Source organism: Microcaecilia unicolor, chromosome 2, assembly GCF_901765095.1.
Source record: "Microcaecilia unicolor chromosome 2, aMicUni1.1, whole genome shotgun sequence".
Classification (NCBI taxonomy): Eukaryota; Metazoa; Chordata; class Amphibia; order Gymnophiona; family Siphonopidae; genus Microcaecilia; species Microcaecilia unicolor.
In genome coordinates this window covers 109834041-109846237 of record NC_044032.1, presented here as the reverse complement: position 1 = coordinate 109846237, position 12197 = coordinate 109834041, and the positions used below count along the sequence as shown (strand labels likewise).

Below are 12197 nucleotides of genomic sequence, written 5' to 3'. Positions count from 1 at the left end.
TGGATGGACCAAGCTCCCTGAGTGTGAAACCCATCTACATGAGCTCCCCACCCCACAAGAGATGCATCTGTCATCAGCAATTTCTGCAGCTGAGGAATTTGGAATGGACGCCCCATGATCAAATTGGTTCGAATCGTCCACCACCAAATAGAATTCTGAAAGTTGGTGGACAGTTGGATGACATCTTCTAGATTCCCAGCAGCTTGATACCACTGGGAAACTAAGGTCCACTGAGCGGATCTCATATGTAGACATGCCATGGGTCTTATATAAACTGTGGAGGCCATGTGCCCCAAGAGTCTCAACATCTTCCGAGCTGTGACTTGCTGAGACATAAGTACATAAGCATTGCCATACTGGGAAAGACCAAAGGTCCATCAAGCCCAGCATCCTGTTTCCAACAGTGGTCAATCCAGGTCACAAATACCTGGCAAGATCCCCAAAAAAGTACTGCTTACCCCAGAAATAGTGGATTTTCCCCAAGTCCATTTAATAATGGTCTATGGACTTTTTCTTTAGGAAGCCTTCCAAACCTTTTTTATGTTTCAACATTTTTTATTGAGAAACCAACCAAACATTTCAACAATCTTCAAATCATTTGACTTAAGTAAGCATGAAAGAACAATACAGAGTAAGAAAACCCATCCTCAAGATTTTAAGTTTCTCCCCTCCCCCCATTAGTGAACCACACCATTTACCCAAACTTATTCACTTAACTATGTCCAAACCTTTTTTAAACTCCGCTAAGCTAACTGCCTTTACCACATTCTCTGGCAACAAGTTCCAGAGTTTAATTACACGTTGAGTGAAGAAATATTTTCTCCGATTCGTTTTAAATTTACTACATTGTAGTTTCATCTCATGCCCCCTTAGTCCTAGTATTTTTGGAAAGTGTAAACAGATGCTTCACATCTACCCGTTCAACTCCACTCATTATTTTATAGACCTCTATCATACATACCCTCAGCCGTCTTTTCTCCAAGTTGAAGAGCCCTAGCCGCTTTAGCCCTTCCTTATAGGGAAGTTGTCTCATCCACTTTATCATTTTCGTCGCTCTTCTCTGCACCATTTCTAATTCCACTCTATCTTTTTTGAGATGCGGCGACCAGAATTGAACACAATATTCGAGGTGCGGTCGCACCATGGTGCGATACAAAGGCATTATAACATCCTCATTTTTGTTTTCCATTCCTTTCCTAATAATACCTAACATTCTATTTGCTTTCGTAGCCGCAGCAGCACACCGAGCAGAAGGTTTCAACGTATCATCAACGATGACACCTAGATCCCTTTCTTGATCTGTGACTCCTAACGTGGAACCTTAGATGACGTAACTATAATTTGGGTTCCTCTTTCCCACATGCATCACTTTGCACGTGCTCACATTAAACGTCATTTGCCATTTAGACGTCCAGTCTCCCAGTCTCTTAAGGTCCTCTTGTAGTTTTTCACAATCCTCCCGCAATTTAACAACTTTGAATAACTTTGTGTCATCAACAAATTTAATTACCTCACTAGTTACTCCCACCTCTAGGTCATTTATAAATATGTTAAAAAGCAGCTGATCTAGCACAGACCCTGGGGAACCCCACTAACTACCCTTCTCCATTGAGAATACTGACCATTTGTCATTTATACACAGCAGGAACCTAGGTTTGTGAGCCCTTGGGCCACTGCCGAGGAGCAGCAGGAGAATCACCCCAACACAAGACGAGGCAGACTGGAACTGGAACACAGTGGACCGGAGCAAGGCTTCACCTGCACCTGGCCGCTTTTCACCAGAAGTTGAGCTTCTGGCTTCAGGTGGCCGGCAGGACTTACCAGACAGGACAGAGAGGCAGGACTGCAGGACATAGCAGCATGCTGACAAATAACAGGTAACACTAGAAACACGCTTGGTTCCAGGAAAACAGCAGGCAAACGAACAATCCAGAAACAAGCCGGGTCAGGGCAGGCTGTAGGCAGAAGAATAGTCCAATCACAATCCGGGTCTGGGCAGGCGGCAGGCAGAAGAATAGTCCAATAAACAAGCAGAGTAAAAGTCACCAAAACGAAAAGCACAAAGGCACTGCAACAACTCACATCAAAGGAACGCCTCTGAAGAACACTGTTGCAAGGCAACTAGGAACCTTACCAGGTGGTTAATAAAGGCAGGTCACAAGGGAGTTCACCAGGTATGGGTGTTGCTTGGTTCCAAAAAACTCCCAAAACAATCTGGAGAGCTGGAAGATCCGGACCGGACCAGCATATCTTCTGGAACATGGGAAACGGTAAACCATCACTTCGCAGCATTCCCCAGGTCTAAACCCTGGGGACCGAGGTGACGGCGAGCCAGGGACCTGGGCACAACCGTGACACCAATTAACCCTACTCTCTGTTTTCTATCTTTTAACCAGTTTTTAATCCACAATAGAACACTACATCCTATCCCATGACTCTCCAATTTCCTCTGGAGTCTTTCATGAGGTACTTTGTCAAACGCCTTCTGAAAATCCAGATACACCTTGTGACTCTGGGCAAGTCACTTAACCCTCCATTGCCCCAGGTACAAATAAGTACCTGTATACAATATGTAAGCCGCATTGAGCCTGCCATGAGTGGGAAAGCGCAGGGTACAAATGTAACAAAAACAAAACAAAACCACCGGCTCACCTTTATCCACGTTTGTTCACCCCTTCAAAGAAATGTAGTAGATTGGTGAGGCAAGATTTCCCTTCACTAAAGCCATCTTGACTTTGTCTCATTTATCCATGCTTTTGAATATGCTCTGTAATTTTGTTCTTCTTAATAGTCTCTACCATTTTGCCCGGCACCGACGTCAGACTCACCGGTCTAAAGTTTCCCGGGTCTCCTCTGGAACCTTTTTAAAAAATCGGCATTACATTGGCCACCCTCAATCTTCCGGTACCACGCTTGATTTTAAGAATAAATTACATATTAACAATAACTCCGCAAGTTCATTTTTCAGTTCTATCAGTACTCTGGGATGAATACCATCCGGTCCAGGAGATTTGCTACACTTCAATTTGTAGAGCGGCCCCATTACATCCTCCAGGTTTACAGAGAATTAAGTTTCTCCGACTCGTCTGCTTCGAATACCATTTCTGGCACCGGTATCCCATCCAAGTCTTCCTCAGTGAAGACCGAAGCAAAGAATTCATTTAATCTCTCCGCTACGGCTCTGTCTTTCCTGATCGACCCTTTTACTCTTCGGTCATCTAGCGGTCCAACTGATTCTTTTGCTGGCTTCCTGCTTTTAATATACCTAAAAACATTTTTACTATGTGTTTTGGCCTCCAATGCAATCTTTTTTCGAAGTCCCTCTTAGCCTTCCTTATCAGCGATTTGCATTTGACTTGACATTCCTTATGCTATTTCTTATTATTTTCAGTAGGTTCCTTCTTCCATTTTCTGAAGGATTTTCTTTTTGCTCTAATAGCTTCCTTCACCTCACTATTTAACCACGACGGCTGTCGTTTGGTCTTCCGTCCTCCTTTTACAGGGAATATATTTGGCCTGGGCTTCCAGGATGGTGTTTTTGAACAGCATCCATGCCTGATGTACATTTTTGACCCTCGCAGCCGCTCCTCTAAGTTTTTTTTTTCACAGTTCTTCTCATGTCATCAGTCTCTTTTTTTAAAGTTAAACGCTAACGTATTTGATTTCCTATGTATACTTACTTCAAAGCTAATATCAAATCCGATCATATTATGATCACTGTTGTCAAGCGACCCCAGCACCATTATTTCTTTAGTATCGGAAAGCACTTCCTTCAGTGACCTCCAAGACTGTATCTGCCTTAATGCTGAAGATCTATGGTCCCGATGGTGATGTCGAGGGGCCGACGCCCGCCTGGACTGCGGCAAAGCTTCCTCCACCGACATCGATGGGGTTAACCTGGGTAGCACCCAACACTGGAGCCGCAAGCAGCACCAAGCTCAGGGACCTAATCGCAAGTAGGGGACCAGACGCCGCAACAGAAGGTTCAGAAGGCGCAAGCACCCCTGACACCGATGCAGACTTGCGCAGCAGTCCTTCCAGGAGCTCTGGAAGTAAGGTCCAGATGCGCTCGTCGAGAGCCACTATCGGAGAAGGCTGTGAGGCCGGTGGAGCAGTATGTGGCAGAATCGGTTGAGGCTCGGGAGCAGGAACCGGACTACTGGGAGGCTGACGCATCGGCACCTCCTGTATGGAAAGGGAGCAGTCCTCCCGGCGCCAATGCTTCTCGGGTGCCGCATCCCTTGTCGCCCCGGAGCTCCCAGCACCGAGTGTTGAGGGGGAACTGTGACGGTGCTTCTTCGCCTTCACTCGATGCATGCCTAAATGACAAAGGGGTCCTTTTTCTAAGATTTGCTAAATACTAAGACACCCCATTTTATACCTATGGGCTTTTCAGCATTTAGAAGATACTGTTAGCACACCTTAGTAAAAAGGACTCCTATGTCTTGCAAAGCAAAGAAAAACTAATGATCAAAGTACAAAATGAAAAGTTATTCAGATCAATGGAAACAAGAGTGCAATAAGGAGCAAATTAAGAGCACGATACAAAACTGAAAAGCCCTTACATGGTCATTAACCACAGCATAGATGAAAGTGTAGACAAAAAAAAAAAAACCCTCAAACAGCAATGGCTGCAAAATGGATCCTTTAAAAAAGAAACTGGTTGTAATGTTTTCAGCACAAGAACAAGCCAGATAAATATTATTAAAGAAAAGATAGAAAAGTTTACTGAAGATGTTATAGATGTAAAGAAAAAGACAGAACAATGGATCCAGTAATTAGTGGTTGTAGCAAAGTTGCTCTGAATACCGTCCTGGTCAACTAGCTTTTGATTATTCGACACTCTGGATTAACTGAGGGTCGGTTCACCAGGCTTTGCCCACACCCCCATACATTTTTTTTGTAGTCTCTGATGCTCAAACAGTGCCGGTGCTAGGCTATGTACTCCTGCAGGGCGCAGAACAGAGTTCATGCTGCTCCAGTACTAGGGAGTGGAATAAGTGTTTCTGCTGGGGTCAGAGGCTCTGCTACTGCCTCATGGGGCGGACTCCTGCTCCTGCCCATCTCCCACATCCTCTCAGGATGCAATCCTAGTACCAGGCCCTTTACAAGTTAACTTGAGTGGAGTTGAGTGGAGGAGTGGCCTAGTGGTTAAAGCATTGGTCTTGACATACAGAGGTGGCCAGTTCAAATCCCACTGTTGCTCGTTGTGATCTTGGGCAAGTCATATAACCCTCCATTGCCTCAGGTATAAACTTAGATTGTGAGCCCGGAAATACCCAGTGTATCTGAATGTAACTCACCTTGAACTACTACTGAAAAAGGTGAGCAAAATCTAAATAAATGAACACCCAGAGCAGCAGGACCTGTGCCCCTACCCTGCATGAACAGCCCTTACTGCCAAGGTGCATGTACAAAACTGAGCATGTGCGAAGGCTGCTGCTGGCAGCAGCAACATGCAACACTGCTGCCAGCAGCTCAAGCATTAAGAGTTCATTCAATGTGGAGGAGATCTTCATCTGGCAAAGGCCTGGGGATCCCAGTCAGCTCAGGCATTTGAGTGGGGGGTCAGGCGCCAAGGAGGCAGTGGTAATATTTTGGCCCCACACAGTTTACTTTCAGGTCCACCCTAAATCGTCAGTCTGGCTATACCACTGGATGCTTCATACATGGGTAAGAACCAAGTTCCAAGCGCTGCAGCTAGCCATACACCACTTCCTACAACCCAGTCAGAGAGCAGCATCCACCACCACACCTAGATAACTGCAGGAGTGCACAACCCTACAAGCTGAATAGAGAGTAAAACACTAGCTGTAAACTAGTAGATAGGCGAAGGGAGGCAGCTGCTGTTCAGGGTTGGCTGTTATCAGAAGCACAGCCAGGTTGAGGCATCAGAGGGAGCGGAGAGTGGACTGCCAACAGCGCCAGTGCATGTTTTTCACACGATGGATATCGTGAAAAATAGGAGCCATCGGAAGTCCGTTTGGGGGAGTAATTGCTCCCCTGGCAACCCACCTAGCTACGTCTCTGGCTCTTATCAGACTACCTGTTGGTTCTAATTAAGCCAGATAATTGAGATTCCACTGTATAAGAAATGTCACATATTGCCCAAATAATATACGGCACATAAATAAAAAATATGGCTTTCAAGTGTGTAAAAATTATTGGGAACATACAATCAAGGAAAAAGTAAAGAAAAATGAGAAAATGAAGATATTATGGAACTGTAAAATTTATTAATTTGGAATATAACATACCAAATATAAACAATAATAGAAGAAAAGTTTGTATGGATCACTGAGGCATTTAAATCAGGAGAAAGCTGAGTGGAAGAAAAAAACCCAGAAAAAGTCACAATAAATATTGGAATTTACAAATTGAACTTAAGGGGCCCTTGTATAACACCACAGTAGAGCTACCAAAGTGTTGGTGTGCACCAATCCAGCACTACCACCAGCCTACCGTGGAAGGCAGCAGTATTGCCGCCCCCACTGCATCGCATTTCCGGCACGATGGGAAATTGTTTTTATTTTTAGCACCAAGGTCTTTCTTACCTGGCGGTAAAGAGAGACTATTGTGAAAAGTCCAGTAAATCTGTATGGCAATGTATATTTAGGAGGCAGTAAGGGCTCCCACGCTAAGCTTTTGGTAACCGGGCTGTACATGGCACTCTCTGATTACCCAATAAATCACAAAAAAAAGAGGAAGCAATCTGAAACTTTAAAACCTGTATTTATCAAAAGACTATTGTGAAAAGTCCAGTAAATCTGTATGGCAATGTATATTTCTTTTTTGTATATACACTGTTAAGCAATACGTGAGTTTTCTTATAAAAAACAAGGAAAAGACCTCAAAACGCCCTACCGCTTACTTTTCAGCAGCTTCAACTGAAGGCGTGGTGTTCATCACTGGTCATAAAAACCTTGTTATTCATTTTTTACTTAATTTTTATTAACAATTTTTTTTCAACCTTTATTCTTAATTTTAGGCTCATCAATGCTGTCTTTGCACTGAAAGTGATTTTTTTTAAACAATTAACTTTGTGCTATAAGCAATTTGTTGAAGCAAGTCGAGCACTTATCTGTTGCTGAAAATCAAAAGTAAGTGGTATGGTGTTTTGAGGTTTTTTTTTCCTCATTTTTTATTAGAAAACTCGCATATTGCTTAACAGTGTATATACAAAAAAGAAATATACATTGCCATACAGATTTACTGGACTTTTCACAATAGTCTTTTGATACTACTACTACTATTTAGCATTTCTGTAGCACTACAAGTCGTACGCAGCGCTGCACAAACATAGAAGAAAGAGTCCCTGCTCAAAGAGCTTACAATCTAATAGACAAAAAATAAAGTAAGCAAATCAAATCAATTAATGTGTACAGGAAGGAGGAGAGGAGGGTAGGTGGAGGCGAGTGGTTACAAGTGGTTATGAGTCAAAAGCAATGTTAAAGAGGTGAGCTTTCAGTCTAGATTTAAAGGTGGCCAAGGATGGCGCAAGACGTAGGGGCTCAGGAAGTTTATTCCAGGCATAGGGTGCAGCGAGACAGAAGGCGCAAAGTCTGGAGTTGGCAGTAGTGGAGAAGGGAACAGATAAGAAGGATTTATCCATGGAGCGGAGTGCACGGGAAGGGGTGTAGGGAAGGACGAGTGTGGAGAGATACTGGGGAGCAGCAGAGTGACTACATTTATAGGTTAGTAGAAGAAGTTTAACAGGATGCGAAAACGGATAGGGAGCCAGTGAAGCGACTTGAGGAGAGGGGTAGTATGAGTAAAGCGACCCTGGCGGAAGACGAGACGGGCAGCAGAGTTTTGAACCGATTGGAGAAGGGAGAGGTGACTAAGTGGGAGGCCAGCAAGAAGCAGATTGCAGTAGTCTAAACGAGAGGTGACAAGGGTGTGGATGAGGGTTTTGGTAGAGTGCTCGGAAAGAAAGGGGCGGATTTTACGGATGTTGTAAAGAAAGAAACGACAGGTCTTGGCAATCTGCTGGATATGAGCAGAGAAGGAGAGAGAAGAGTCAAAGATGACCCCAAGGTTTCGCGCTGAGGAGACAGGGAGAATGAGAGAGCCATCAACAGAAATAGAAAACGGGGGGAGTGGGGAGGTGGGTTTGGGGGGGAAAAATGAGAAGCTCGGTTTTGGTCATGTTTAATTTCAGGTGGCGTTGAGACATCCAGACAGCAATGTCAGACAAGCACGCTGAAACTTTGGTTTGGATGCAAGGTGAGATATCAGGGGTAGAAAGGCAGATTTGGGAGTCATCAGCATAGAGATGGTAGGAAAAGCCATGGGATGAGATTAATGAACCAAGGGAAGAAGTGTAGATAGAAAAGAGGAGGGGACCAAGAACAGAATCCTGAGGTACGCCGACAGGCAGAGGGATAGAAGTAGAAGAGGATCCACCAGAGTGAACACTGAAGGTGCGGAGGGAGAGAGAGGAAGAGAACCAGGAAAGGACAGAGCCCTGGAATCCAAGTGAGGACAGGGTATCGAGGAGTATGCTGTGATCGACAGTGTCAAAAGCAGCGGAAAGATCAAGAAGAATGAGGATGGAATATTGACCTCTGGATTTAGCCAGTAATAGGTCATTGGAGACTTTAGCAAGCGCAGTTTCGGTTGAGTGGAGAGAACGAAAACCAGATTGTAGTGGGTCAAGAATAGCATATGAGGAGAGAAAATCAAGGCAGCGGTGGTGAACAGCACGCTCAAGTAATTTGGAGAGAAAAGGGAGGAGGGAGATGGGTCAGTAATTAGAGGGACAAATAGGGTCGAGTGAAGGCTTCTTAAGGAGAGGTGTGACCACAGCATGTTTAAAGGCAGTAGGGACAGTTGCAGTGGAAAGTGAGAGGTTGAGAATGTGACAGATAAAAGGAATAAGAGCAGTTGAGATGGCATTAAGAAGGTGGGTGGGAATGGGAAGAGAGGAACAGGTGGTACATTTTGAGGAAGAAAGGAGAAGTGTAGTTTCCTCTATAGTAACTTCAGGAAAGAAGAAAAAGGAATGAGGGGAAGGAGAGAGAGGGGAACGGACTAGTGGAGGGAGAGGTGGCGAGGTAGAAAATTCAAGGTTTATCTTTTGAACCTTGTCGTGAAAGAATTCAGCAAGGGTCTGAGGAGATAATGAAGGGGGAGTTGGGGGAGGGGGCACCTTGAGGAGAGAGTTCAATGTGGTGAAGAGAAGATAAATACAGGTTTTAAAGTTTCAGATTGCTTCCTCTTTTTTTTGTGATTTACTGGGTAATCAGAGAGTGCCATGTACAGCCCGGTTACCAACAGGTTAGCGTGGGAGCCCTTACCGCCTCTTAAATAGGAGGCGGTAAGGGCTACCCCAGGAAACGGCTGCGTGGCGAGTACTTAGTGCACAGCCATTTCTTTTTCTCTGCCTTTTACCCATTGCAGTAAAAGGGGCCTTGGCGCACAACAAATCCATGCGCTGATGCCATTGCAGGGCCCCTTTTACCGCAGCCTGGTAGAAACAGCAGTAAGAGACTATGGACAAAAAAAAATCAAAAGTATTATCAATTATTTAAAAAAATAGGCCTTAGAAGCCATAGCAAATACATTGAAAAACACACTTGAAATTTTTTTTTTTTATAATTGAAGGAATAACAACCTGCTCATTGGAAAAAGCAACCTTAATTTTGAGCTGCTTTCATACCTAGACACTACCTCTACATTCTTGAACCCTTGGTTACAGATCAAATTGGCAGTGCATAAAATCAGTCAAGATTGAGAAAAGAAACTGAAGGTTTGATGAAAAAAACTGATAGATTCTCATAATATAACAGGAGTAGCAAAACGAAAGAAAATGAAGTGTGACCGTTTTATGTAACACCTGTTTCAAGGGAAGAGCCAGCAAAATTCACCGTGATGAAGACCAAATAAAACTGCTTATTTCTTTAAGTTTTGAAGTATAGAACTAGTTTATTCAGAGTATGGTATCACATCACCATTCAGCTTACTTAAGTGACACTATTTTAAATGGTTCATGAAAGAAATCCTAACAATTCTAACATACATGGAACTCCAAAAACAGGTTCTGCCACACTAGTAATGGACGGTTGTTGTGCCAAAACACGCTGGGTTTTTGATGAAGTTGAATTACTACTGGATTGTTGAATAACAGATTCCAACTAGACTTGGATACTAATTTGTTTTTAATTTGGTCTTATAATTTATGTCATTGCCTGTATAATAAACTGTTTGGCTCCAAATATCAGCTCACCACCACTGTAAACATATGAAAACTAAATGCTTAACTGCTCTTCCTTTGCTTAAATTCTGTATCATTGCTACATTAGTAGCAAAAAAAAAAAAAAAAAACCCCACACAGAAAAAAAACCCCTCAGGAAGTTCAACCACAGGCAGAGAAAATCTACCTTCTTTTATCCTGCAGACCATGCAGAAAAATGTTTATAATTCCAAAAACTTTATGCTTTACTGACGTTCTACCTTGGTCCAGCAATATGGAGAAATACCACTTAAGCTTGAATATCATCTGTGACATAACCTAACCGTAGAAAGCAGTTATAAATCTAAAAGTTAGTCTAGGTATCTCAAACTATCTCCAGGCCTAGAGTATCATTTAAAATGCTTTTCATGACCTAGACAATGAGAAATAGTTCATCAATTTTTTCTTATGCAATTAGCATTGCCTCTATCTTCTGGGCAAGTAGTGAATACCTGCATTGCACATTTCCACTATGAAGGTGAAATTTTAGTTACCTGAGAATTCAGGTTTCCAACATAAATTGTTCTCCTAATTTCATCAACCTTAGAAGGATCCACATTTCCCATAAGCGGTGGCTGCGGTATATCTCCCAGGGTTGCAAGGTTAGGATCCAGAGTTGCTGGCAGAGCTGCTCCCAAAGTGCTAAATGTGACACTCAACTGAAACCAAAAACAAGTTCTCTTAAGATAAAGGATGCCGCTTACCTTCTCTATCTATTTCTATGTCATATACTAAGTACAATTTCTTGAACATTACAATTGTTTAACATTTTCTGTTATTATGGCATCTAAAAAAAAGGGACCAGCGAGGTCTTGCAAGTTCATACACTACATATTAAATGAGCCCTTCAGAAGAAGCGAAGATACATACCTGTAGCAGGTATTCTCCGAGGAAAGCAGGCTGATTGTTCTCACATGTGGGTTGATGTCCGCGTTGGCCCAGAAATTGGCATTTTGCAAGCAAAATATAAAAAATGTTTGCCAGAGTCTTCTGGGGTGTGTGCAACGCGCACTGCGAGGGCCTGATTTCCCACCTATCGTGCGAATGCGTTCCTCAGTTAAATCAAAAGCATAAAAATAAACAAATCAACTCCAAAGGGGAGGTGGGCGGATTTGTGAGAACAATCAGCCTGCTGTCCTTGGAGAATACCTGCTACAGGTATGTATCTTTGCTTTCTCCGAGGACAAGCAGGCTGCTTGTTCTCACATGTGGGGTATCCCTAGCAGCCAGGCTCACTCAAAACAATGAACATTGGTCAATTGGGCCTCGCAACGGCGAGCACATAACATAGATTGACCTGAAACCATAAACAACTAACAGAGTGCAGCCTGGAACAGAAAAAAAATGGGTCAAGGGGGGTGGAGTTGGATTCTAAACCCTGAACAGATTCTGCAGCACTGACTGTCCAAACCGACTGTCGCATCGGGTATCCCGCTGAAGACAATAGTGAGATGTGAATGTGTGGACTGATGACCACGTTGCAGCCTTGCAAATCTCCTCAACAGAAGCGGACTTTAAGTGAGCCACTGACACAGCCAGGGCTCTAACATTATGAGCCGTGACATGGCCCTCCAGAGTCAGCCCAGCTTGGGCATAAGTGAAGGAAATGCAATCTGATAGCCAATTGGAGATTGCGTGTTTTCCGATGGTGACTCCCCTCCTGTTGGGATCAAAAGAAACAAACAACTGGGCAGACTGTCTAAAGGGCTTTGTCTGCTCCACGTAAAAGGCCAATGCTCTCTTGCAGTCCAAGGTGTGCAAACTGCTTTCGCCAGGGCAGGTATGAGGATGGGGAAAGAATGTTGGCAAGACAATTGACTGGTTTAGATGGAACTCCGACACAACCTTTGCAGGAACTTAGGGTGCATGCGGAGGACTACTCTGTTGTGATGAAATTTGATATAAGGTGCATGTACTACTAAGGCCTGACGCTCACTGACCCTATGAGCTGAAGTAACAGCCA

At 43.7% G+C, this 12197-nt stretch overlaps 1 protein-coding gene across 1 annotated transcript in view; it reads right to left on the bottom strand.

Annotated features, from left to right (window-relative positions):
• SREK1 (splicing regulatory glutamic acid and lysine rich protein 1) overlaps positions 1 to 12197 on the bottom strand; it is a 252902-nt gene that overhangs the window by 153653 nt on the left and 87052 nt on the right. The window contains 1 exon segment of the mRNA XM_030193208.1: positions 10729 to 10893. Within this exon segment, the coding sequence (XP_030049068.1) occupies positions 10729 to 10893 (165 nt within the window).